At 41.6% G+C, this 27,876-nt stretch overlaps 1 protein-coding gene across 8 annotated transcripts in view; it reads left to right on the top strand.

Moving 5' to 3' along the window:
- Positions 1-27,876, top strand: part of LOC125149105 (piezo-type mechanosensitive ion channel component 2) — a 474,283-nt gene that overhangs the window by 421,150 nt on the left and 25,257 nt on the right. For 7 of the 8 annotated variants that reach the window (XR_007145811.1, XM_047827748.1, XM_047827749.1 and 4 more), the window contains 8 exons: positions 3,626-3,685; positions 8,147-8,313; positions 9,312-9,478; positions 19,136-19,540; positions 19,865-20,123; positions 23,181-23,363; positions 25,946-26,198; positions 27,439-27,571. Coding sequence is in view for 7 of the 8 variants with exons in the window: in XM_047827748.1 (XP_047683704.1) it covers positions 3,626-3,685; positions 8,147-8,313; positions 9,312-9,478; positions 19,136-19,540; positions 19,865-20,123; positions 23,181-23,363; positions 25,946-26,198; positions 27,439-27,571 (1,627 nt within the window). In the remaining variant the exon portion in view is untranslated. Of the gene's footprint in view, positions 1-3,625; positions 3,686-8,146; positions 8,314-9,311; positions 9,479-16,482; positions 16,651-19,135; positions 19,541-19,864; positions 20,124-23,180; positions 23,364-25,945; positions 26,199-27,438; positions 27,572-27,876 lie in introns of all 8 variants that reach the window. The other variant, XM_047827752.1, reaches the window with a different exon arrangement.

The following is a 27,876-nucleotide window of genomic DNA, read 5'->3' as shown; positions in this document are numbered from 1 at the left end:
ATGAAACAACGGAAACCAGCGTTCCTCAAGACAGTATTTTGCATTTTTAATGCATGCATATAACGGTGTATAAATGCAAGAGAAAGATCAGGAAGAATACTTATTAGTTACTAACGGTGGTTACTTCTGGGGGAGGAGTGGGGAGACTGAGATTAAGTGGTATGATTATCTGTTATATTTTGATTCATTACAAAGAACATATACATCGATTTTTTGTGTGAAATTAAAAATGTATTCAAAAATCAAAGAAAAGCATAATTACTAATGGAACTCTAACTGCACAATCTGTCTCCTTTTTGACCATTCTGCCCCCTGCTACCTCCTGGTAGCTTTAATTTGATTTTACTTTATTGGTTTTAAAGACAACATGAAGACACAGCCAATGTAACAAGTAAGCAGTCAAGAGCTAGATGCAGAATCTCCCTTGGAAACCCACCCCCACAGGTGCCAAAGCCTCAGAATATGTAGTGTTCATTTCCAGTCCTTACTCGTGTGTGTGTAAATATGCAGGCACCATTTCCTTTGTTTACTTTCAAAAATAAATCCGTGCTATACAAATCACTCTGGGGTAATCATTAGCAATGTATCATAAACATTTCTCATATTAAGTATTTATAAAACTATATCCTCCTTTTTTTAATGGCTGCAAAATACTCTACAATATGGATATGCATAATTTATTCAACTATTCCATCACTAATGGACATTAAGTTTGCTTTCAAATTTTTGCCACAATGAATAATGCTATCATAGGTATTCTTGCACAGAAATTCATACAGTCATACATACATGTGGGTGTGAATGTGTGTGTATGTGTGTGTGTGTGTAGTGTAAAGCCACAACACAGACTTTCCACAGAAAAGTCATCAAAAGTGGGATTTCTGAGTTAGAGGGTGTGACTTGTTTTTTTACTTTAATCTATAGTTTCCCAAAAGGTTTTAGAAATTTATACTCCTACATGTAAGGGATAGGAGTGTCCATTTCCCTGTACCCTTACCCTATAGGATGTTACTACTTTTTTTTTTACTGTTGGTCTTTCTTAGGGATGACAAATGACTTTTGTTTTCATTTGAGCTTTCCTAACTAATAAGACTGAACATTTTTTATTTCCTATTTTTCATGGCATTTTGCTTCCCAATCTAAGATTTAAACATTTTTATCATTTTCCGTAGTATCATTCTACTGGGTTGTTTGCCCTTATTATAGGGACTATTTATATGTTAGGGATAGTATCCTTTTTTCATGTGTTACAAGTTTGTTTCCCCATCCAATTTTTATCTTTTGATTTCGTTTATGGTATCTATTATCTAAACAAGTTTTAATTTTTTGTGATGTCAACAAGGTCTCCATGTCTTTTTGCAGTTTCCAGGTTTCCATGTTGCTTAAGAAAGTCTTTCCCCCAGGGGCGCCTGGGTGGCGCAGTCGGTTAAGCGTCCGACTTCAGCCAGGTCACGATCTCGCGGCCTGTGAGTTCGAGCCCCGCGTCAGGCTCTGGGCTGATGGCTCAGAGCCTGGAGCCTGTTTCCAATCCTGTGTCTCCCTCTCTCTCTGCCCCTCTCCCGTTCATGCTGTCTCTCTCTGTCCCAAAAATAAATAAACGTTTAAAAAAAAAAAAAAAAAAAAAAGAAAGTCTTTCCCCCACATATAATACAAATGGTCTCACTTATTTCCTCCCAAGTCTATTTACATGTTGAATTTTTATTCCATGAAGTAGAGACCTACTTTGTTTACTTTTACATAGATAGGCAATTATGCTATAGCCCTGCTGACTACATGATCCTCCCTTTTCTGAGTGAATTTAAATGGCACTTTTGTCAATATTAAGCTCCTAATTATTCTTTGGTATGTTGCTGGACTCTGGACTTTGATCCACTATCCTACTGTCTAGCTCTGGGTCAGTGTCATCTGTTGAGTTCAGTAGCTTATAGAGGTTTTAATATTTAGTGTTGCAAGTTCCTCTCACTACCCCATTTATTTTTCCAAACTTGTATTTGCTCTTTTCAGACATTTATGCTTACAAAATTCATTGACTGGCTCTAAAAATGTGTCTTTTAGTCATCTTGTAAAGATCTCGTTGCTCTGTATCATGGCGACTATTCCATGCGCAGATGTTGACCTTCAGATTGAAAACAGCAATAATTAGAAGATACCGGGACTGAAATAGATGTTTATTTATTTCTTTAATAAATATTTATTTAGCCCCTTTTTCTTTGGTAGAGGGGCTCATCTCTTCTAGATTACTTTCAGACAGAGGAAGCACACCTTCCTAAGTGCCAGGTGTTGCCATAAGTGCTTTCTGTGCAGTAACTCATTTGTCCTTACAACAGTCCAAGGCATTTTACTCTCCTTGTCCCACAGATGAGGAAATGAGGTACCAGAGAGGGAAGAAACTGGCCTCAGGTCACACAGCCATCCAGATGGGTCTGGAATTCATGCAGGCATCCTGGCTCCAGACCCTCTATCTTGACAAATGGGGAACACAAGTATAGGGGAAAATCCCTTATGGTGTAGAAAGTGCAGAGTTTCACTTAAAAAATTAAGCACAGATAAAATAGTGTGGGACTAGAAGGAAAAAGGAGAACTTACAGCTGGGAGTGTTAAGGAATGCAGTGCTTCATGAAAAACTCTTTTAATAGAGCCTGACATCCTGCCAGAAGAAAGCAAGGCCATGTATGAAAACTAAAGGGCAGGTCAGCTTAGTTGATAAAGACAGGATGTGAAACAGAGTAGTGGAAAACAGCATAGAAAGTAAGTTTGAAAAGATTAATTGAAGTTAGATTGTGAATGGTTTTAGTACCATTAGATAAAATACATGGGGCCCAGTGAAAGTTGGATTTTCTTTTTTACATAAACAACAAATAATTTTTTTAGCTTAAGTATAATGTGGACATATTGTATGAGACCTGCACTAAAAAAAAAAAAAATGTTGTTTTTCTTAAATTCAGATTTAACTAGGTGTCGCGTATTTCCATTTGCTAGATCTGACATCCATAGCCTGGAATAAAAGGCTAAGAAATAAAATGAAACCCTATAATGCCGTTTTATGGGGTGACACACTAAAATATGTAACATTACCCCGAGGTGCTCAAAATTAAAATTTAATGGTATGTCTCAGGAGTCAGCACACTTTTTCTGTAATGAGACAGATAGGAAGTAAATGATTTAAGTTTCGCAGATCCTAAGTCTCCGTGGCAACACATCTCTGCCAGTGTAGGGTAGAGGTAGCCACAGACGATATGTAAACATATGAGTGTGGTTCTGTTCACTGAAATCTGAATCTCCTATCATTTTCACATGCCAAAATATTGTTCTTTTGGGTTTTTTTTTTCAACTATTAAAAATATAAAAACCCGGAATTCATAGGCCATTCAACAGTGGGAAGCTGGCAGGGTTTATCCAGTGGATTATCATTTAGTCATTCTCAGTTACACCTGATTCTTATTCTGGAGTGGAGTAAAGAGACTCTGAGAGCTATGAATTCTTACAGCTTTCCCCCCAAGAACTCTTAAATTAGGCAGAATATTCTAGATTTAATTACAAAATTCCTTTTAGTCCAGGAGGGTAGTGTTGACATTTAATTTACCCTAAAAGGGTGTAACTCATGTTTGTTCAACACACTTCGCAGGTCCTGTGGAGTGGGAAGCCCGAGAGGATGAACCAATCAAAAAGAAATCTGATGGACCAGGTAAAAAAATAAAGACAAATATGAGCTGGGGGAAATTTGAAAATGTTGCTTTCCCAGAAGGTATGTCATGGAAGGCTGCCTAAAAGCAATTAATGTTTCTGGACTGTGATTAAATAATCAATGTGTCATAAAATCTCATCTCTAGTGAAATTTCAAAGTGACTCCTAAAGGTAGATCTGACCTTTACACTGTTGGCTCAAATGTTGGATTAGAGTCAGTTTGTAAATTTTTTTATCCAAATACCTATGAAAGGGGACTTGGGGGAACACATTATACATGTCTCATAGAAGCCATCAAAACAAAAGCACAAAAGATATTGGCAATTAATTTTAAAGAACATAGAATGTGTTAAGTGAGAGGTAAGTACAGTTGGGGAAGTGAGAGGTACTCTGGAAACTTAGGCCAAAGTCCTCACTTGATGAAGGGAAAACCAAATCCCGGTGAGTTTGCTCAGGACTCTAACAGCTACTACGTGACAGAGTCAGGGACAGAATCCATGTCTTCTAACGTCTAGCTCAGTCATGGTGTCACTTGGGCTTCATGTCAGATATGACTGGGAGGAAGATTTCTCCATGAAGGAAAAAAAAAAGGCAAAACAAAAGCCTCCAACTGAAAAAAACTCAAATGCCTCTCCAGTTCCATAAACATGCCATTTCCTCTGTGTCCCCAGGTTCGAACTCCTGTGTGTATTATTTATCTACAGGCAAGATTTTGAGGCATTCTGATTCTTTTCACAAATACTGCCAAGGATGCCATTTGCTGACCCAAAATGAGACTTCCCGAAGGCTGTCTAACACTATCTGTGGCACAGTTACTTTACCCTGAACCCCCATTTCCAGATGATTTCACTCATACATATGTGAAGCCAGATAATTCTATTATTGCTGCAAAACTTCATAGAGTAATAATAGCTAACACTTTAGAGCACACATCTTTGCCGGGTGCTTTTCCAAGAGCTTTAAGGCATGTTAACTGTTTACTTCAAAAAAAAAAAAAAAAACCCTCTCTCCCATTTAAGAGATAAGAAACTGAGGCAGAGAAAGATTAATTAACTTTGCCAAGTCTTTCCAGAAACCAATATTGCACTGTCTAGTAACTAACTAGAATTTAAATAAAAATTTGTAAAGAAAATAACTAGAGAAAGAGAGGAAGGAAGGAAGGGAGGGGAAAGAAAAGAAAAAAAAGGAGAAAGAGGAAAGAAAGGAAAGAAAGAAAAGAGGAGAAAGAATGTAAGAAAGAAAAAAAGAAAAAAGAAAGAAAGGGAAGAAAAGAGAGAGAAAGAAAAGAGGAGAGAGAAAGAAGATAAAGAAAATAGATGGAAATAAAGAAAAGAGAGAAAAGAGAAAAGGTAAGAAAGAAAAGAGAAAGAAAGTAAGAAAGAAAAAAGTAAAAGAAAAGAAGAGAAAGAAAAAAAGAAAAAGAAAAGAGAGAAAGAAAGAAAAGAAAGGAAAGATGGTGAGAAAGAAAGGAACTTTGCCAAGTCTACACAACTACCAAGGGGTAGAGTTGGAATGTGAACACAAAAGATCTAAATCCAAAGTGTGTGCTCCTAACCATTATGCTTTACTGCCCCTATGGCTAAAAAAATAAATAAAACTTAAAAATGCAATCTCACATGTTAGTTTGTGATCACCAAGTTAATAAAGTATGTTATTCGTGTCTGCAACACAGCAATTTTAGTTTTGCCATCAGGACCAGCCTTAGCAAAACTGGAATAATCATATGTATCATCACCACCTCTCAGGCAATAATTGTGAATGTGAGAAAATATAGTCAAAAATGTAAGATGCTAAGTTTATTAATAGGTGTAACCTCCAAGTCCCTCAGCCTCTCAGGCTCAGACTCTCTTTTGGTGTCTACACAAAGCGACTACAGATTCCATCCAAAGCACTGTAGGAAATACATATCTTGGTCAAAATTAAACCCAAAACGGGCTGGGGGTGGGGGTGGGGGTGGTGGGGTACAATATAGGTGTCCCTGGCTGCCTCTGGCTCAGAACTGCTCTTCAGTGGCATCTGCAGGACCTCACTCTATTCAGCTTCGTGTAGCTGCTGGTCCCTTCCTGGGCTTCTTTGCTCAACAGAGGATGCTCTCATTTCCTTCCTTCCTCAAGTGCGCCTCTTGAAAGACGGTTAGGTCTGACATTTAATGAGGCTTTGGGGGAGAGCAGGGGTGGGGAGCAGCAGAGACAGGAAACAACTTTAAAGGGAAAGTCAGTGATCACTACTCCTACCTCAGTGTCTCTGCCCAGCTGGTGCCTCTGGAGCCTGGCTCATTAGATCATTCCCGCTTTCTTCCCCAGGTACCAGCTGGCAAGTCCAAGATCCCTGTTCCTTCAGTAGGTAGAACTGTTCAACTTCTTTGTCTCTGCCTTGCCCGCCTGGACTCTGTCCCGAGGCCACGCCGCTGTTAGCTCAACTTCCTTTTGATGGTTCTCCTTTTCAGAGCAAACCTTTCCCTGAGAGAAATTCTGCCTTCCTCCTAGGCAACCCAATTCACAAACATTTTTTTTTTCCTATTACAAAGTTAAATGCTGAGTCAGACTGTGGGCTTTAGAAAGAGAGAGGATTAGTGGTGAGTCATGAAAGGGTCACATCTGATTGCACTGGCTGGATTCGAGATTAGGTAAACTATACAACCTCCGGGGTCAGATCCCGCCTGCTGTTTTTACATGGCTTGTTAGCTAAGGATGATTTTGATTTTGATTTCATTTTGTGGTTAAAAAAGTCAAAAGATATGAAAATTATGGAATTCAAATTTCATTGTCCGCAAATAAAATTTTATTGGAAACCCAGCCGTGCCCATTCATGGACAATGCAAACAGTCTACAGCTGTTTACACAGCACACCAGAAAAGATGAGTTATAATAGAGACAGTATGGCCTGCAATCAGATCCTGTCCAGCAAAAGGATCCTACATAAGTCCATAAAGGCTAATGCCCTTTTCTGCATGCTACGGTCATGATTTTAAACTAGAATTACAGACTATCATCATTAATCATGAATTTTCTGCATGCTCTAGTCATGATTTCAAACGAAAATTACAGACTATCATCATTAATCATGAATTTTCTGCATGCTCTAGTCATGGTTTTAAACGAGAATTACAAACTATCATCATTAATCATGAATTTTCTGCATGCTCTAGTCATGGTTTTAAACGAGAATTACAAACTATCATCATTAATCATGAATTCATTTTACTATGGCAGTTGAATCTGGTTGTCTGGTTGTTTTTGTTTTTTGTTTTTTGTTTTTTTACTTTTTCTTTTTTGGTGGGGAAAGGTTAAGGGATACCAGTTGTTTTCCTTGGCGGTGGTGGTGGTGGTGTTTTGTGTTTTTACTAATAAACACGAAGACAATTTGTAATTCATTGTGAGGTTCACTAAGTGTTCACTTTATTGCAGCTGATGTGTGAAGTCGCTAATAAAACTAAATTTTTTTAATGCCAAATTAAAAAAGAATTCACATGGGCTCAAAATTTGGCAGCATGGCTTGAAAGGTTCCTCGTGTGGCCAGTTGAAAAAACCCACTGGCTTACAGGAACGAATGAGTAGGGCAGGCAGTTAAGTTGCCATCTTCACTCTTTGATTTTGATTCTGCCCTAAAATAAGTCAGGCCGCAGCTGTGGGACCGCCTCAAACTTAGCAATGATCAGGGAGCTCCCGAAGAACTCCATGAGGGAACCAGAGAGACATGCGTGTTGCCCTGAGATAATGTCACACACACAGTGCCAATCTGAACCGAGCTGCAGCTTGCCCGGGCTCCCTACATCACGGTCGCAGATAAGGAAGAGAACCCAAGTACATCAGGAATCTCACAGCTCCTGCTGGTTTGCACAGGACTGATCCCATGTGCAGAATTCCATAGTTAGCCCATCGCAGTATAATTAAATAGGAATGAGGAAGATGGTTCAGGAGTATGGATATACTCCTAGTATGTGTACTGAGCTCTTTCCAAAATAGCTTGAAGGCGATTTAACTGAAATGTAGCTGCAGTGGGAAGTCATCGAAACATCAATTGTTTCCAACGATAATTATTACTTAAGAAAAGAAGAAATTTATAGCGAAAGCATGAAGGGACCCCGTTTCCTGGATAGATACAAACTTTCCACCCCTGTGTCAACAAGAGAAATCTCTTGGAATGCGATCTCTACTTCTGTTAGCTGTATCTGGACCTATTCTGACTGATGTTTTGACCAAGGATTAAAAATTCTATCCAAGTTTGGTTTTGATACAGCCATCAAAACCAAGTGCATGTGTAGAAAGACCCACCCATAGCTTCCTATACCGCCCGTCCTCCACGCCCCCCATGATGCTGAGGTCCACACGCCTCACGCCATATTGGGTATGCAAGTCTGAAACCACATCTGCCTTTGGTAAAACATCGCTGTGATACACGACGGCAAAATGGCTGATGGCATTTTGCTCCATTGAAATCTCGTTGCTTTTCTTCCTCCTAGACAATATCATCAAGAGGATATTTAATATTTTGAAATTCACCTGGGTCCTGTTTCTGGCAACAGTGGATAGTTTCACAACTTGGCTTAACTCCATCTCAAGGGAGCATATTGACATATCTACGGTTCTGAGGATTGAACGATGCATGCTGACCAGAGAAATTAAAAAGGTAACACTGTTGGTATAATTCTTTTTGCTTCTTCTCACACTGTAAACATTTTAAAAGTCTGTGTCTAGAACTTCAAACAGGATAACACAAAATCTACAGTCTTTCAGACAGTCTTAACATAACCCCTTTGTTTTTCTGTATATCTCAATCTGTTCCACGCTCAGAATTAAAATAATCAGACACTACATGCACGTGCACGCATGTACACTCACACACACACATGCACACGCACACGCACACACACAGCCCTGGGACAGTGGCCAGTTGATTCATTCTGTTCCCTCCCTTCACCAGTTTGCAGGTGCACAGTCGCTGCTGTCTCATGACGGATTATGGTGTTTAGTCTGGGAAATTTGGTCTGAAACTTCTCATAGGGGAAATTAAGATATATGCAGAGCAACAAAATATGGTAACATGTGGTTTATAGATAGTATTTAAAACTGATAGTTTGTTTCTGAAAAAGTTACTGTCACTTAGCAAAATTATCTACATATGAGAAGGGATTTGTTTTTTTCAAAGTTTCTATTTTTATTGAGATAAAATTGACATACAACATTATATTAGCTCCAGGTGTGCAACATAACGATTCAATATTTGTATATCGACATGATCACAGTTAGTCCGCTTAATGTCTATCACCACACATAGTTCCTTTTTTTTTTTTTTTTTTTTGCAATGGGAACTATTAAGTTCTAGATTTTTAGAAACTTTCAAGTATGCAGGACAGTCACCATGCTCTACACGACATCCCCGGGACTGATGTATTTTACAACTGGAAGTTTGTGCCTTTGACTCCCTTCACCCATAACCGAGAGGGGATTTCTTGTTAGCCTTGCCCAGCGAGACCGGGGGCCAATAATTCAATGAGTCAACATCAATCCCCACCTTGAGCAGCTTTGTTTTAATCCTTGCTTAAGGAGCGCGTGATGGCTGAGAGTTGTTGGTATGGAGAAACGCGCAGGCAGGTAAGCACTGTGGCAATGTCTTCCCCTCCGCAGGGCAACGTTCCCACCCGGGAGAGCATCCACATGTACTACCAGAACCACATCATGAACCTTTCCAGAGAGTCGGGACTGGACACCATTGATGACCGTCCCGGCGCAGCTTCAGGTGCACAGACAGCCCACAGGATGGATAGCTTAGATTCACATGACAGTATCTCCAGGTATTTCACGTTCTAAACAATGGGTTTGCTTTTGACAAAGGTAAAAGAGGTGGGCTTCACCAATATGAGGAATGAATGTGTGAAATGAAAGTTAACCAAAAACTTACATGGATCCCCACCCCCTTTGGGCTACCTCCCTGCATGCAGCAAAGCAAAAGGAATACTGTCCTCCCCTTGACTGAGCCAGACAAAATCAGGAATCCATAATAGACTATTAGAAGTATTGGTATGACGCAGAGGCACAGGCTAGAGCTTTCTAAGCTGGAGGCAAGTAAGAACGAGCCTTCTTGATCACAAAACACTGTGTCAAGGGCTGCGTCTTTAATTCCTTTGAAAACTGCTGCCCCCATCGAGTATCTTCTATACTAGAATTGTCATCTGGTGCTGCCTTTAATCTTTTCCTTTCAGAATTGTTACTTTGTGACTCATAATAAAAATTAAGAAGGGATTCTGTCAGCTTCCATTTTCCCTGACCTGTGTGATCGCGTGCGTTGTTCTTACAACATGGACCCTGCACCTGCCACACACGGGCCAGCACCACTCACTGTACATGGGTTACCTCTTGGTATCCTTCCAAGACCCTACAAGATGCATACTATTATCATCCCCATTTTACAGAACATGAAGTTCACTTACAGAGAGGTTAAGTAACTTACCCAAAGCCACACAGCTAGGAAGTATTATAGAGCAGAGCCAAGATCCAAAACCACATGGTTCAGCTCAGAGCCCGGTCTCTCAACTTCCATGGTACCCTGCCTCTCGTGGCCTCTTTCTGCACTCCAGGGCAACTTTGAGAACTGACCTTTCTTACTGCCTATCCCAGTAGACTCCCCATTCTCTGCCTCGCTGTTCTAGACAGCTGCTGCTGATGGCACAGAGCTAGCTTCTGAGTTAGAGCAGAAGTCCCAACATGGCTAGGATGATTAGCTAGGTTGGATGCATTACACCTTGCACATATCTTCATAGGTAAAGAACATTATCACTGAGGACATTTGTCGCTTTCATTAAACATGTTTAATGTTTAATTAAACATGGGCACCTGTTCCATGCCAGGCCCCAAGATCAATTCTGACATAGACACATAAAAATAAGTCATCTCTAAGTAGTTTGAGCCTGGGAAGAAAGACCTACCAATAGGGTTATCCATAGAATCCTGGGTTGAGGTTCCTGCCCTAAGGGTGGCTGACTTAGAAGCTCTTAGAAAACCCTCAGTCCCACTTCATACACTGTGCAAGGCATCAGAGGCCTGGTAGAAAATCTGTCCTCCACAAATACTGGCTATGTTAACAGATGAAAGAGAGGAGGGAACTGAGACTATGTTATCGATACCACATCCAAAGTAGATAACGTCAAGTTGAAATTGCAACTTGAATGGGGAGAGGTGGGTAAAAAAAAATGTTTTGCCTTGAAGAGCTATGTTTAACTGTTGCTGAATTGCTATATTTGAGCTTCTCCAATCATGCCAGTTCTTCTGCTACCCAATAACTACCTATTGATGCAGATCTATATTTATTAGTATGGAAAGATATTCATTGCATTGAGTAAAAAGTCGGGTTTTAAAATAGAATGTATGCTAAAACTTCATTCTCATTTGTTATGCATATATTGATTTAAATGTGAAATTTGTACAGATAAAATTCTGCTTGGATATATCCCTTCCTGTCCCCCAAATAGGTATTGATTCTTTTAAAGTCCTTTGAGGGATAATAAAAGACATTATATTTTTCCTTTAATTTGGGGATAATCTTTGCTCATTTGTCAGTTCCAAAGAAACATAATATTTTAGCTATTGTAGATTTTTGTGAGAAGAGATACTCAGGACAAAATTAAGAGTTTCAAGGTCAAAGGGCGCCTGGGTGGTTCAGTCAGTTGAGCATCCGACTTCGACTTCAATTCAGGTCATGATCTCACACCTTGTGAGTTCCAGCTCTGCGTCAGGCTCTGTGCTAACACCTAGGAGCCTGGAGCTTGCTTTGGATTCTGTGTCCCTCTCTTGCTCTGCCCCTCCCCCACTCATGCTCAGCCTCTCTCTCTCTCTCTCTCTCTCTCTCAAAAATAAATAAACATTAATTTTTAATTAAAAAAAGTTTCAAGGTCAAAGCATTTATTTGCTAATTGAGATCCTGTTCAAGATGCTTTTAATTTCTAGAATAAAATATTTGATTGTTAGAACAGTGGGTATGCTAATAAAATTTTCTCATTCTCTTTCCACCCAGGCATACACACATTTTTCAATCAGTAGTTTTTGAAACCATTAGTAATAGCAAAGTTACAACGTGAAAATTTAGTTTTCATGTCCTTAGATTGGCAAGTGCTGACAGCGCCCCCTTGTGTGTCTTCACTTTCAGGAAAATAGCATTTTTGAAAGGGGAACTTCATTCTCTTTGGACAGACTCCACTGAGACAAAAAATCATTATGGTTTATATTTTATTTTCATTTTCTGCAAATCATAATAACTCGTCTATTTGGAAGCTTCCAACTTTCTTAAATTTGTTCTTGTTGCAACAGTTTTCTATCTACAAATCAGTCATTTAAACAGAATTATTTTCTCTCGATTCATTTTGATGCGAAAACTGAAAATCCATTTCTGTCTACCTTCTACCCAGGCTCTGACATATCCCACGTTACTTCGTGGTAGCTATTCCCATAATAATAAATAAAGCCTGCATGAGTGTGGGTACAAAAGTATACAATGTGTCAACAGGGAGGCAGGGGGAAGCAAGATTTGTTTGAAAGTAGTGAGTATTCAAGATGCTGACAGATGCTACTTTCTAGTGAGAGGGGTCAACGAAGGCCCCCGGGGGATCACACAGTTTCCAGATCCACACACTCTGTAACCTATTCATGACCAAACAACTGGTTTAAAAAAAAGGAGAATGGTAAGATGTATACTTCTCAAGATACATCTTAGTTACTTAGTGAGTTATTGCATACCATGTACAAATGTCCCGCTGCATTCAGCTCCGGACAGCGCTGCTCTGTATTGCACACTGGGTCTGACGCAAACCGTTTTCCCTTATCTGCATTCCAGAATAAAAGGCTTCAGTCAGCTCTGGTTAACAGAAAGTCATGTTCATATTCAACTGGGATGATTTCCTCCCACACGGTGAAGAATACACTTAACATCCACCCAGGGTATATAATGTGGTTATTGCATATTTATTTGCATCTGTTCTTAAAAAATAATAATACTAATAATGCCCATAATAAGACTTATTTTTTTCTAATGAACGTTTTTTTAACCTCTTCCCTTGCCTAGTTTCATAATACAGAGGGTGTTGTTGCTGTTGTTACCTGGGTCCCTAAGCTTGGCAAGTAAAAAGGAGAATGGATGGAATAACTTTCCCTCAATAATTTGCAATGACACTGCTAGTAATTGGCAACATTATTTTTCATGAACCGCTTTTCTTTTGAAGTTTCATGAAACTATGTACTATCTCCCAAAGGGGAAAACTACCCAGAAATATAATTTTTTTTTCCATAAATTTTCGAGGGTTTTACAGGCTTTCTGGCCTGGCTGGAAAATAGCTGCTCAGGAACCAAACTGAATCAAATAAATCAGAGAATTAGAGAATAGACTGACAACGAGTTGCCCATAAAATAAACATGTGATGCCTATATTAGTAACTTGTAACTGCATAATAATTGACAACATGCCCAGTTAAGAAATCAACTTAATATTATAAATCACAACATAAGAAGGAAGAAGAAGATTGATCAAAATGAAATCAAGTAAACTACCTTTAAGTTGGACCCAAGATTACAAGTGTAAAACCTTTCCCGTGATTAAAAACCATGAGGTAGGAATTATTTAAATCCATTGATTGCTTTTTAACAAAGACTGGCAAAATATCCTCCAAACTTAAAACCAGTCAATCAGTCAATAAATTTATTAGTAGAAAACGAGTACCTTTGAAATTAGTTCCTGGGGTGCCAGGGTGGCTCAGTTGCTTAAGCGTCCGACTCCTGATTTCGGTTCAGGTCGTGATGCCAGGATTGTGGGATTGAGCCCCGTGTTGGGCTCCACACTGAGTGTGCAGCCTGCCTAAGATTCTCTCTCTCTCTCTCTTTCTTGCTGTCCCTCTGTCCCTCTCCCCACTCGCTCTCTCTCTAAAATAAAAACATTAAAAAAAAGAATTACAATTCGTTCCTAATGTATTTTTTACTTTTTATTTCAACCTAAAGAAAGGGGAGGCACAGTAGAGGTCATTATGTTGTTAATAAATGAGTTAACATACCTGCCCTTTTCTTAGTGGCTGACCTCCCCTTCTGGTTTTTTTGCTTTAGGAAACTATCCAATCTGCAGACAAAATTTGTCTACACTGAAGTCTGCTGGAAGCCATGCTGATTACTAGAAAGGCAGGAATCTTCCCTAGAAGGGATTCCGAGTGGAAGGTCACTCTGAGACACCTGTGTCATTAGACAGGGTCTAGCATCGTCCCCCAGTGGGGCTGCGCATGGCCCCCCCTCCCCGTGCAGAGGACCCAGCCTGGATGGGGCTGTCGCACCTGCCACACGTGCTCTGGCTTCCACGTCACCCGTTTTCACCTTTGGGCGTACTGCAGATGGAATTGGGATAAAAGCCTAACAAATGACTTTCTATTCCCTTGACTTATTGCAAAAGTCACGATTTCCTTCAAATCCGGCTGTAAAACGGCACTTATTTTAATGGTTGTTTCCTGAAATCAGTATCGTCTACATTCCTCGAAAATAAATTATTTTAAATGGCTGCAAGAAGCATTAGATGACATTCTAAAGAGCATTCCTAGATACCAAAGGAGTGGTCATCACTTGAAATGTGTCACCTAAAAGGCGTGGGCTGATCAGGGAGGTGACAGCAACTGTCCCTTTCACCTTTGTCATCTGGGCCAGTTATCAGAAAGCACCCAATCTTCCCTTTCACTTTTAAAATGCCCTGGATTGGACGACAGATTGGTCACACTCCAAGTAACCAAACTGGGTGGGATGGTGTGGGGTCTGAGGGTCAGCCAGTGTGACAGCGGATCCAGGAATTAACAAGATGAAGCCGATGTTGGGATTAGAACAGTGGTTCCCACACAGAAAATCTGAGCAGGGCCACAGAAGAGGGCACACGGTATCTTTTTGCCTGCATGCTAACCCCTAAATGGTGGTAAGGGTGCACCCCTAAAACTAGAAAATTAAATACAGAAGTTCAAAGATCCATTTCCCTCATCTTATAAATGAGAGAACAGGTTATATGTTATCAATTCTATAAACTTAAAGTCAAAAATTTCTACCGAACAACTTTATCAAATAAGCAATAATATCTGTAGTTATTTTCATCATAATGAAACCTCTTCTGATTCTTAGAGAGAGAGAGAGAGAGAGAGAGGGGGGGGGGGGGAGGGAGACCTCAGAGAGGAGAATGAATTTCTCTAAACCCCCAGAGCCAGTTCCTGTCAGCGTGGGGACTTGAGCCCAGCCCTCACTGCACTTGGCCAGTGCGTTTCTACTCGATCTTGTCCTCCTCTCTTCATTGTATAAAGGATTTGGTGATATCTAGAGGAGTTGGGGCCTTTAAAAAAAAAAAAAAAAAAAAAAAACAGTCGCTCTGGCCTTATTAGAGACCATCTGGTTGTTCCCCAACTCTCCTCTGTCACTGCCCTGCATCTTGACCACACGCACAGCATGTTACATGCACTGCAGGGGGGCCCCACCGAGCACTCATGGGCTTGGTGCCACGGCTCTCAGAACCTGAAAAGCCCTTTAACTGGTTCCGCGAGTGAGTGACTCAGATATCCCTACACTCCCTGAGCCCTGGACGTTGTCACTTCCTGAATGGTTTCCATTGCTGCCTCACAAAGTCTGACTGAGCACATCTGGCTGTGTGGGCTGGGCACACAGTAGGCCTCAGTCACTCACGTGATAATGGTGTTCGGCCAGGGGATCAGCCATCCTGTGTCACAAAGTCCTGTCCCGCTGGGTCAGCCAGGTCATTAGTGCTCAGGTTAGAAGATTCTTCATTCCAGTAGTCTCCTGCATAGGTTCTTCGGGTGCCTGTACCCCTTTGGGTTAAACTATATGTCAGCACTGAAATTCTGCCCACATCATAACTCTGTCTGCTTCTTCCTCAGTTGCTCACGCAGTCCTCAGTCCTGAATCAACCAGCCTTCTCTCCCCCAGTGTTGCTCCGTGGGGTAACAAGAAGTGAGGATTTTAGCCCATGGGTTCTCGCCCTAAATAACATCTGCCAAGACCTAAAACGTGATCCAGAAGAAAAAAATTCATTAGGCAAAATGAGAAGTTAACAGACAAAATGACCCTGCCATTGCTAGACTTCCTCTGTTGTTTTCTTTGTACCATTTTCTTTCTTTCTTTCTTTTTCTTTTTCTTTTTTCCGATGTTGGTTTATATCTGGTTGCAGATCAAACCAGCATCTCCTTCACATGCAAGGCATCTAGTTTGGCTTCACTGAATACCACTCAGAAAATGGGGTGGATAATTCAGTTTGTCATGGTCATTTCTGAGCCTCGCTCCCTCTCTCATCTTGGAGACTGTTATGTTTTTTCTAAAAATGAAATGTTCTATATAAATATTACCCAAGCAGGTATTTCTGCTTAAGCCATTTGGTTACCAAATGGTTTCAATGAACTCAGGATTGGGAGCTCCAAATAAAACATATCTTCTCTAATTTAAAAACAAAACCAAACTCAGCTACAAAGTCATGAAGTACGAATTCCGCTCTGTGAAAGAAATATTGGGACTTGTAATTCTTCTATTTCCCTGTCCCACCCAGAGAGTGACGTTTCGTGATTTATTGCCAGCCGGGATACTTTTATAAAAACGTAGTACTGCTCTGTTTTCTCGTCCGGCCGGACAGGTCCTTCCCCATCCCTGAGCCCCGCTGTGGTGCTCGTTGTCCGTAGTATTGGTGTCGTGTGTGATTTGCTGCATGACCGTGTGTTGGTCAGTTGAGCCGTGTGTAAACTGATGTACCGCTGGTGTTTTAACACTGTGTCTCTGTAACTGTTTGCGCTGCTAGCTGCTACACTGAAGCAACCATGCTGTTCTCAAGGCAGTCTACCCTTGATGATTTAGATGGACCAGAAACTGTTCCTAAAACAAGTGAGCGTGCTCGACCTAGGCTTCGTAAAATGTTCAGCATGGATATGTCCTCCTCATCAGCTGACAGTGGCAGTTTAGCATCAAGGTGCTTAACTCGTGCATGCTTTGTTTTTTTCCCTCACGTTACCACTTTTCCCCCTTCGTGTCATTGCAAACATAAGCTCTTGTGATGTCCGTTTGGTTTTGGTTTTGGTTTCTTAATTTTCGTTCTAAGAATTTGCATGACTAACCAAAAGCATAACCGCCGCTCATTCTGGGACATGACTGGTCACTCCCAGGACAGCATTCTCTTACACTAACCGCTCTTTGGTTTTTGTCTGTTAGGAGTTTCTTAAAAATCCTTATTACAAACGTTGTCCTCCATTTTGTAAGTATTTTCCACTTCCTAGGCGTAAAGAGATAAGCATGCTCCCTCCTTGATGGAGAGCTCATGTGGGCAGTCCTCACAGAGGAAAATGGGCCAGGAAATATAGAAGACTTTTTCTCATGATTTCATCAAAAGAGACATGCAATAGAAAAAAAAAAAATTAAAATCTGCCACATGGAGTCGTTTTTAGTGGATAAGACCAAATCTACAGGACTTAGAATATACTTTACCATTGGCTTTTGTAGAGAACATTATTGTGCGGTAGAATATAGAGCCTTTGCCGACTGGAACTTATTGCTTTGGGCTTGAGTTTTCTCATTAAGTCCTACCGTGAGACAATACTCATTTAGAAATGAAATGATTTATATACAGTCCCAAAGCTCTTTGTGGAATTGCCTTTTTGAATGGTCCACGGGGGCACAGAAACATCAGCTGCATTGCGCTTCTCGTGACACCAGAAAAATCACCTGAACCAAGACAAATTTCAGTTTTGACCGTGCACAGTGGTAAATCAGAGGGGTGTTAACTTATTCTCTTCCACTGCACTCGGTTGAGTCCTGAAGGTACCAGGACTCGTTGACTCCCTTCAGGACCAGACCTGATCCAAAACCATAAAGAATGTGCTTGTAATTGGTTAGAGTCCAGCTGGAAGTTAGACTTGATGTGGGGTTGGCTCCACTGTTCTGAAAATTGCCTGGGGTGATCAATTTCATGGCCTTCCTAGGAGGTAAGTCTTAGAAAAATACCCAGTTTGCCTTGGCATTCCAAGAGCTTTCTATGCGATGTCCCGTACTGAAGTCCAAGGTCCTGGGAACATAAACACATGAGTGGGCACCAAGGGTTCACATAAATGTTCTTCGGTCTCAGGATGCCATGAAGGGCTCTGCCAAGACCTATTCATCTGTCCATCCATCCATCCATCCATCCACCCATCCACTCACTTATTGACATGTGTACTGTCGTCCATGACAAGAAAAGTGGGTACGACCTGTATATTTAAGAATCTCTGTGTTTATGGGCCCAAGCTGCTCACCGTATGCCATTCAGATAACAGTACAATTTCAGAGTCTAACACAGTATGGTCCTCTATCTACCAGATTCCACATCTCCAAAACATTTTTGCCCTTCTGCCCTTCAGGGGCTGGAGTAGACAATAAAAACAGGCAGGCCATGAATTTCACTATTATGGCTGCTGTATTTTCATTTCCAAAGTCGCCTACACAGACATGGCAGGGAAAGTTAGGAGATAAAGGACAGAGAAGGAGAGGTACAAGAGAGATGGTCAGGCTGCCAAAACTGGAGGGTGGAGATAAGCAGGGAAGCTTAGGGAGAATGAATACTCCATGGGGAACAAGTAGAAAAGATAAGTTGCAGTCACTGGGGACAGAGATAGCAGGGGTACACCCTGAGGGTGCAGCCTGCAGGATCCATAGCACTGGAGAGGGTCCATAGCACTGGGGAGGACAAAATGGCAGGCCTTCCCATGTGCAACACAAAGAACCCAGCGGGGGATGGTTGGGAGCCAGAGAGATGGTGAAAATTCAGTCATAGGTAATAAGCACCAGTAAGAAAGAGGTAAAGGATGGAAAAATAGGGAGGAGGAACAGATATCCAAGAAATGAGGCATTTTTTCCATAAAGCATGCAGGTTGTTTAATTTAGCCAATATTTTCTCATTCCTATCCTCCCCTTATGGGTAGGAGTGGGCCCATTACGTAGAATTGGGAGTAGAGTACCTCCTGGCCAACACCCACGGACCCAAACTGGCAAAGTTTCGTCTCCATAGGCCCCATCCTTTAATATAGCGGTAGGTATGCTATGCTAACTGTCTCCATTTGAAAAGAAACCCTGGAAACCATGGCTGCAAATCTTGATACGATTTAGACAACCTCTGTGCATAGGTGGCTTTAGCAACGTCTGAGCCATGTCGTGTGACTTGTTCAGGGTCTCAACCGTGCGCGTGCACTGTGGGCTTTTGCATTTTGAGGCTGCTGTTTGCAGTCTTTGCAGATCAGACATGAATACTGTGAAGGAACAAATCAGGTGGATGGAATGTCGGGGGCGGGGTGGTGGGGGCAGGGGAGGGAATGGGGTGGTAATTTTCTCGCCCGCCTTGACGTTTGTATTGGGGAGTGTTGGGAAGGTGTCTCGAGAATCGGGAGGATGCTAAGAGCAGGGTGTGTGCCCTCCCTCTCTCCCGACAGCGAGCCCACGCAGTGCACCATGCTGTACTCGCGCCAGGGGACCACGGAAACCATAGCGGAGGTGGAGGCCGAGCAGGATGACGAGGCGGTGGCCAAAGATGCCGATCAGGGAGGGGAGGAGGCAGCGGACTTGGGGCCGGAGGAGGCCTCGGAGGCCTCGGAGGCCGGCCTCACCCCAGATGCCGAGCTGCCGCACTACTCCACCGAGGATGGGGACGTGGAGGCGCCTCCCTCCTACAGCAAGGCGGTCAGCTTCGAGCGCCTGTCCTTCGGCTCGCGGGACGACTCTGCAGGCCAGAGCCACATGGCCGTGAGCCCTGACGAGAGCCGCTCAGACAGGCTCGAGTCCAGCATCTTACCGCCCCTGACTCACGAGCTGACGGCCAGCGAGCTGCTGCTGAACAAGTAAGAGTGCTGGGCAGGTGGGGGGGTGGGGGGGGTTCCGCAGGTTGTGGGTAGACAAACTCCCGTGGACAAGCGTCCACCTGGACATTCAGAGCAATCAGACCCAATGTTCAGTGCTCCCATCGTGAAGCACAGAACTAGCCAAAGCCATCCGTGATAGACACTTGTGCACACATTTCTTCCTCCAGTAGGCTATTAGGTTGATTCCGCCAGAACTCTGGCCACATGGGAAGGAGGGGAGGGACAAGAGGGATCATGCAAAGCAGAAATCAGTGATTTGGAGAAATGAAGACGAGTTTATTCTCATGTTGTTTATTTGAACAGGATGTTCCATGATGACGAGCTGGAAGAGTCCGAAAAATTCTACGTTGGCCAACCCCGGTTCTTGCTGTTGTTCTATGCCATGTACAATACTCTGGTGGCCCGCTCAGAAATGGTGTGTTATTTTGTGATCATCCTCAACCACATGGTCTCTGCCTCCATGATCACCCTTGTGCTTCCCATTCTGATCTTCCTCTGGGCCATGCTGTCTGTGCCCAGGCCCAGTAGACGATTCTGGATGATGGCCATTGTCTACACAGAGGTAAGCCTCGAGTGGGAATTGCTAATAAATCGCTTCCGACATTCACTCGAGGCAGGCCAGCCCTGTCTCCCAGACAGTTTCACGCAGGACATTCAAGTAAATGGATGTTCTTAGATAGGCAAATGACTATTAACTAACAGCTATTTAGTGCTGGCGATTGTACATGTCTTTTCACAGGTCACACCACACCAAGATAGGCACCAATATCGTTTGGTTTAACATAAAAGGAAACAGCTTTAGCGAGATGAAATAACTGACCCAGGCTGCCCAACTGGCAAGTGATGGGGGAGGCTTTTGAAATCTGGTCATCTGTCCTATGATATGAACTACTGAAATAATGTGTTGTTTATGCAGAAATTAGTGTCTCGTGCCAGTGGATGTCCAGTGAATGGATGCTGAATTAAACAACACAGTAAGCAATTTGAATATAGTTTGATACAACATGCATATTTCCCATTTTTAAGCTTAAAGTCAGTTTCAACACACAAAAACACAAAGTCACATAAGCACCTACCTAAAAATCTGAATAACACGAAGGTAAATTACCATTTCATTTCCATCACGTGTGAGGGACAGGAGACACTCTTCCCAATTATACGAACCTGTTTTTCTATCTTTCCCCATCAAATATATGCAATGTCACAAACTCCCATGACAACGATAAAATTGGGAATTAAAAGGGAGGCTCAATAGCCTTTTTTTCCTTGGGTTTTTGTAGTTCTTTGTGTTCTGAGGTCTTTGAAGAAGGCGAATTTTCTTACCTGGCTCATAAAGGAAAGTTTTCACGAACATTGGTACTGTGGTTGCTTCTTAAAGGATGGAATTCATGATGTATGTACATTGAGATTCCAGAAATGTTGTAGGTTTATAGGTAATTCACCAGTAAAATAAAGCAAAGCTTTTATCAAAGCATCTCGAAAGTATCAGTGTAAAGTATCATGTATCTTATTTCCATAATAATTATTTAAATATATTTAAATACTTATAAAAGGTGGAAAGCCAACTACCTAGCTATCACTTTAAGTAGACTGTCTGTCACGATCTTGCCAAAATAATCATTTTTAAGTCTTACTTCCATCACATAAACTTTGTGATCCGGGACATAGATGACCCCCTATTTGGGGAATGGGTCCATTCTCTGTACCACCTCTGTACAGAGATGAGGGAGTTTCTAACCTGGAAGTGAAGGAAGAGAGTTTCTAATGTAGAAGTGAAGGACGAAGGAAATTCTCTAAAAATTTAGAGAAGGGAACAAGAGCTACTTACGTTATTTCATCATAAAATGAAATCTTCCTAGTTAAGTTAAATTGGGGTTCCCCATTTTCTCTGTCACACCAAGAAGGGAGGAAGTAGAAGATTAAGGTGATGTTAATTCACTCCACAAGTTAGACTATGCACCAAAACCCAGGAACTATGCCAAGCATAAGAAGAGGACAATAAATTTAATAAAAAACTTTTTTTAAAAAAAAGTTGCTTCTGTTTCTCAATGGCTCACAAACCAATATGGTGAACACATAGGATGTAAACAAAGAATTGCCCTACAGTACAACACAAAACCGCATTAGAGAGCATACAGGAAATACGGATATGGTCTGTGCCTCGTGCAGCCTGGGTGGTGTGGAGAGAGGCCATCATAGCATCTTCTCAGTAGAAGACAACTTAGAACTGAGTCTTAACGGATGAGTGTAAGGTCACCAAAGGACAAAAAGCAAAGGGTCAGACAAAGGTATAGACACTCTGACGTGTGCCCAGAATGACACATGGCTTGTGATGGCTGGGAGGCAGGCCGTGAGTGGACAGCACGGTAGTAGGCTCTTGGGAATGTCAACAGGGTGTATGCTCGGGACTTTCTCCCCTTGGTATGAAAGTATTTGAAAAGACGCTGAGAGGTCATGGGATGTGAACTGACCCAATGGCCACGAGGCTGAAGATGAATGGGGTAAATGAAGAGTTTTAGTAAGTGACCCAAACGGGTTGGGGGTGCGAGTGAGAAGGAAAGAGGCAAAGACAGTCTTCAGGTATCTGCTCTGGCATCCGTTTGTGGCAGTGCTGCTCAGCATGGTAAGAAACACAGGACTGTTCTTTGCGGAAGCTTGGCTATAAGAAGGAGAGAGACGGGAGGAGGGCAAAGTGACTCTAGGTCGGAAGAGGACTTCGAAAAATATTTTTTATGGATGAATTGCATGAATTGCAATTAATTCCCAGTGACCCAGCTGTCAGAGGGATGTTTAGATGAGGCCTGTCAATTTTCTCATGTGTCTTTGTCACAGACCGCTTCTCCCCAACATTTGTACCCTTAACTAGTCACCACAACCGGCAAGTTTTTATTTCTTTTTATTTCTTCTTGAGGAGAACTTCCAGGGAGCAACGAAATGGTGAGAACAGGGGCACCTGGGTGGCTCAGTCGGTTAAGTATCTGACTTCGGCACAGGTCATGAGCTCGCGGTTCGTGGGTTCGAGCCCTGCATCGGACTCTGCTGACAGTGCAGAGCCTGGAGCCTGCTTCAGAATCTGCGTCTCCCTCTGTCTCTGCCCCTCCCCCACTCACGCTCTACCCCCTCTGCTTCTCAAAAATAAAATAAAACATTAAAAAAAATTTGTTTTAACAGTGAGAACAAAGAGGTCAGAAGAAAATGAAAATAGGCATCAAAACTGCCTGAGATGCTCAGGAAGATTACAAATGAAAGCAATATGTAAAATATAGAATTCTTTTTGTTCAAGTTTGTCCTCGTTACCCTATCTTAATAGCTGAGTAATTAAACCTTATTAAATCAGCATAAACTAGCCAAGTCCTGAAAAATAGAAAAAATCATAAGTAGGTGCCGTGAGTAACCTGGCCGGCTCTGATGTATCTGCAGTCCTGCCCTGGCAGCAGTAAGATATTGCTCTTGGTCTAAAGTCCATGTACAAATGATAATGTTATTTTTCCACATCATTGTGTGTGATCTTATCACCAAAACTGTGAAATGATCTTTTTCTTAACTTTTATATCACTATTTTTCATATAGAACCATTCTTAAAAGGAGTGATTTTTTTTTTCCCATCATCTGCATGTAGGTGGCAATTGTGGTCAAGTATTTCTTCCAATTTGGCTTCTTTCCCTGGAACAAGAACGTGGAATTGAACAAAGATAAACCTTTCCACCCACCGAATATCATAGGAGTGGAGAAGAAAGAAGGCTATGTCCTTTATGATCTCATTCAGCTCTTGGCTCTTTTCTTCCATCGGTCCATTTTGAAGGTACTGCACGTTAACACTTAACTGGGTCATGTTGATCATTGCAGCCCCGGGTGATACTCCTGGAGAACCTGAACATTACGATTGGCGATGAGGCCAAGGCATATGGGGCTCAATAAGGGAAACTGTAACAAACTTGGAAGAGAATTCCCCCATATTTCTACTTCTATTATGAACATATCATAATTAATCCATATTTGTGGGAATTATGTTAGAGAAAATGCATAACCTTGCAAAGGTATGTTATCCAAGGAAACCACTTAGCCAAAACTGAGTTTGCCTGAATTTTCTAGTTCTTCTGATAAATTACCTGAATTCATGCAGTTTACTAATTCTTGTTATGAATATATTAACAAATGTGTTAACATTATGTTTTCAGTTCTAGAAATTGAAGTTTAAATTTCTGCATTTAAGACATGGTGGTATTATGTTGTAATGTCAACTACACCTCCGTTTAAAAAAAAAAGACATGATTGTATAAATTCGGTCACTTCACAACTCTCTTGCAACTTGTATCCTTTTTCACATCATTTAAAAAATGTATATATAAACCTTTAGGCATTTTGCTACCTTCTCATTAATATTTCAGTGGTTTAGCAGCTACAGTTGAATATTTAAAGCATAGAATAAACAAAATTTTGGCGTTTCCTATTGATATACTTACTCTGGTTTCTTAGAAAATTTCATATCTATGGTGAATGTATTTGAGGTACTCTTATGCTGAAATTTTGGCTAATGATACGAAAAATCATTTTTAGAATAACAAGTCTTTTCATAAGGAGACAAAACTACCCTACAGCTTTGGAAATCTAGGAAACCAAACAGTTCAAACTATGTGGAAATTTCAAATGTGGTTAAGACTATCCTATTTGGTATGAATTGCTATAGATCTTATAAATAATTGGAAGAATTCACTAACAAATACACTACTATGAAAGTAGTAAAAGAATCTAAACATGTTCCAAAGTTGGCCAAAGAGAAAACAACTTTTAAAATGATTTAAAAGAAATCAATATAAGTTGGAAAATCCCATTAGGAAAATCTAGAATGATTGTTATGTTTTCAAGAATGCATCCACTGACTTTTCTTTTTGAAATAATATACCTATTAATATTTAAGAATAGGGACGCCTGGTCGGCTCAGTCAGTTAAGTGTCAGACTCTTGATTTTGGTGCAGATCATGATCTCATGGTTTATGGGATCATGCCCCACGTCAGGCTCCACACTGGGCATGAAGCTTGCTTCAGATTTTCTCTCTCCCCTTCTCTCTGCCCCTCCCCACCTCAAAATAAATAAATAAACTTTAAAAAATTAAAAATAAAAGAATAAAATGTGTATTAGGTGACATTGTCTTTTAATGAGTTGATCATGCTCCAAGTTATTTTTTGACCAACTGAATTTTGGCAAATTGGACTGGAGCTGTTGTCCTCTACAGCATGTGTCAGAGAGAGGACTGAGTGAGCTCCTGGGGAATAAATGCATAGCCTGGCAATCTGGGCACTCAGGAGGCAGTGGGCTCCCTGGGGAGCTTCAAGAAATGGCAGCAAGGTCTTTGTAAGGTGGATTTGCTGTCCAGGTAACCTCTTGCACCAGCAAGACCCCTGGTTTTTCTCAGCCTCTCCTGCTATCCTTCCTCCTGCTGTCCTACCAGCCCCTTTTGCCCATTTCTTTGAAGCAAAATGCAGGCTCTACAGAGTGCATCACAATCTCTGTCTCATATGTGGGCCAACATTTTTTGAGTAGAGTATTTGCAGCTCTGTTCCTGACCCAGCCGTGGGTGATGCAGGGGTTCACAGCTTACCGTGGCTGTTCAGGGAGACACAGCATTTGTATTCAAGTGTAGGTATTTGGTGAACATGGACGGTGGGGCTAAATTCACCCACTGATATTTAAAATGCTACTTGTAAACACAGAGAAATATGTTCTAGAAAGTGCTTTCCCTCAGGAACGAGTTAAGTGATTATAACTTCGCCTTTACTCCATCTGCCAGACATGATCTGCATCCATGTCAATTAGCCAAACTCATGACCTGCACCAGCCCGTCCCCGCTCTCTGGGACTATCATAAACATCTAGATAATAAGCTTTCCTAGAGTCCCTTCATTTTCCAATCCTTTTTCTGCTTTATTGCAGTATGAGTGACAAAAATAATTGTAATATATTTAAAGTGTATACATTGTGGTGATGTGTTTTACGTAGACACAGTGAAAGGATCACCTCCATAGGGTTCATTAGTTACCATCGCCTCCCATATATGTTTTCTTTTTCATTATTTTTTTCCTCCCTTCCTCCCATCCCCCACCCTGCTTCCTTCCTTCTTTCCTTCTCTCCTTCCTTCTCTCCTTCCTTCCTTCCTTCCTCCCTCCCTCCCTTCCTCTTTCTTTCTTTCTTTCTTTCTATTTCTTCTTTTTCTTTCTTTCTTTTTTGTGAGAACATTTAAATTCTAACTATCTAGCAAATGTCAGTTATATGATGCAATATCACCAGCCACAGTCACCGTGTTTCACATATGGCTTTCTAATCGTGGGGGATGCGATGCTACCTCACCGGGAATGGCCGTGTGAGTTGTCCCTTATGCTTTCTCAGTGCCACGGCTTATGGGATGAAGATGACATCACCGACAGTGGCACAGACAAGGAAGAGTCGGATGATGAGCTGTCCCTCAGTCGTGGCAGGAGAGCCTCCTCTGATTCTCTGAAATCCATCAACCTGGCCGCGTCAGCGGAGTCGGTGCACGTGTCCTTCCCGGAGCAGCCCACGGCCATCCGGAGGAAGCGATCGGGCAGTAGCTCCCAGATATCCCCCAGATCCAGCTTTTCTTCCAATAGGTCCAAAAGAGGTATCTGTCGCATGATTTCCTTAGGCTGGAAAAACTCTGAGTTTTCTGGTTGTTCCGGTGCCAGTGGGTCTGGGTCTTGGGCAGGGGCGTTTATGGGGTGCTCTCAAGGAGACAGATGTGGTGATGTGAGAAGAAAGTGCTTTGACATCACAGGCTCAAGTTCAGTTCGTAGCTCAACTGTGTGACCTGGGGCAGCCATATCGTTCTTTAAAACATCTGATTCCTTCCCAGGACGAGGATTTGGGGTCGTTATGAAAAGTGGCCAGCACACTGCCTCGTATAGTAAGTGCTGGGCACATGCTAGTTTTTAAATCATATCCAGAGATATGAGATATTTCAGGGTGTGTCCAGAATGCTATAAATCACAATTTATTTTGAAAATATTTTTTAGATTTTATCAGTGGAAACTTTTAGCAAAACCACCTATTTATTCCCTAAGCTAGTTAATTTCTAACTAAGTAGTTGGGTATTATCAGCAGACAGATAAGCTCTCCAGTTTCCACTCTTGGAGAAATTGGGTTTTTGTATTTATAGTGCTCCTGCCTGAAGCTTTCCAAACACCCGTGTATTCATCTTCAGAATACACTTTTCAGGCAGACACCAGCAGTCATCCATATTCATTTCACAGTTAGAGAAATCTGGACATGAAAAAGGCATGGGGCATGGACCCAATCTGGAAAACGCACAACCTGGGACCCCGTTTAGCACAATAAAAACTATTCTTCCAATCTATTTCTTCCTGGAATAAAGATCATATAACAGGGGCGCCTGGGTGGCTCAGTCTGTTAAGCATCCAACTCTTGGTTTCGGCTCAGGTCTTGATCTCTGGGTTCATGGGTTTGAGCCCCATGTCAGGCTCTGCACTGGTAGAATGGAGCCTGCTCAGGATTCTCTCTTGTGCCCTTTCTCTGCCCCACCCCTGCTTGAGCTCCCTCTCTCTCTCCCTCTCTCTCTCTCCCTCAAAATAAATAAATAAACTTAAAAAAAAAAAAAAAAGATGGCCTAACAACCCCAGAAGGAGCCAATGTTGGGTGTAGAAACCCAAATACATTTCACTGTGGAGGCAGAGTTGAAACTGCAGATTGCAAATCCCCAGTCACTATTCTTACAGTCCATCGTATATAGTCACCCTCTCAATCTGCTTCAAGCCATCCTCTGCTCTGTGGGTTCCAGGGGCTTCTGTGGTGTTTACGTCAACAAACCTGTAACTCAGCACATCTTGGTTTTTTTCTGTCTCTAGGCAGCACAAGCACCCGAAACAGCAGTCAAAAAGGAAGCAGTGTTTTGAGCATCAAGCAGAAAAGTAAAAGGGAACTTTATATGGAAAAGCTTCAAGAACATTTAATCAAAGCAAAAGCATTTACCATAAAGAAGTGAGTCCATGAAGACATTTGGTGTGGGGTGTTTTATTTTAGCGTCAGGGAGCTGATATCAATTATTTCATGTAAACCAGGGGTGCAGAGCAGCGAAGTTACCTCTCATATCACAAATATCATCTGCTTAAGGCATAAGAAAATGACTTGTTATTGTATTGTTCTTAATGGAGATGTAATTGACATACAAATTAAGTTCAGGCATACAATATAATGGTTTGATAGATGTGTACGTTGTGGGATGATCACAATAGTCAACCTTCATCACCACCTGTAGTTACAGATTTTTTCTTATGATGAGACCT

Source organism: Prionailurus viverrinus, chromosome D3, assembly GCF_022837055.1.
Source record: "Prionailurus viverrinus isolate Anna chromosome D3, UM_Priviv_1.0, whole genome shotgun sequence".
In the NCBI taxonomy this organism is placed as follows: Eukaryota; Metazoa; Chordata; class Mammalia; order Carnivora; family Felidae; genus Prionailurus; species Prionailurus viverrinus.
The sequence above is the reverse complement of the archived record's forward strand: the minus strand, read 5'-3'. Positions and strand labels throughout refer to the sequence as shown.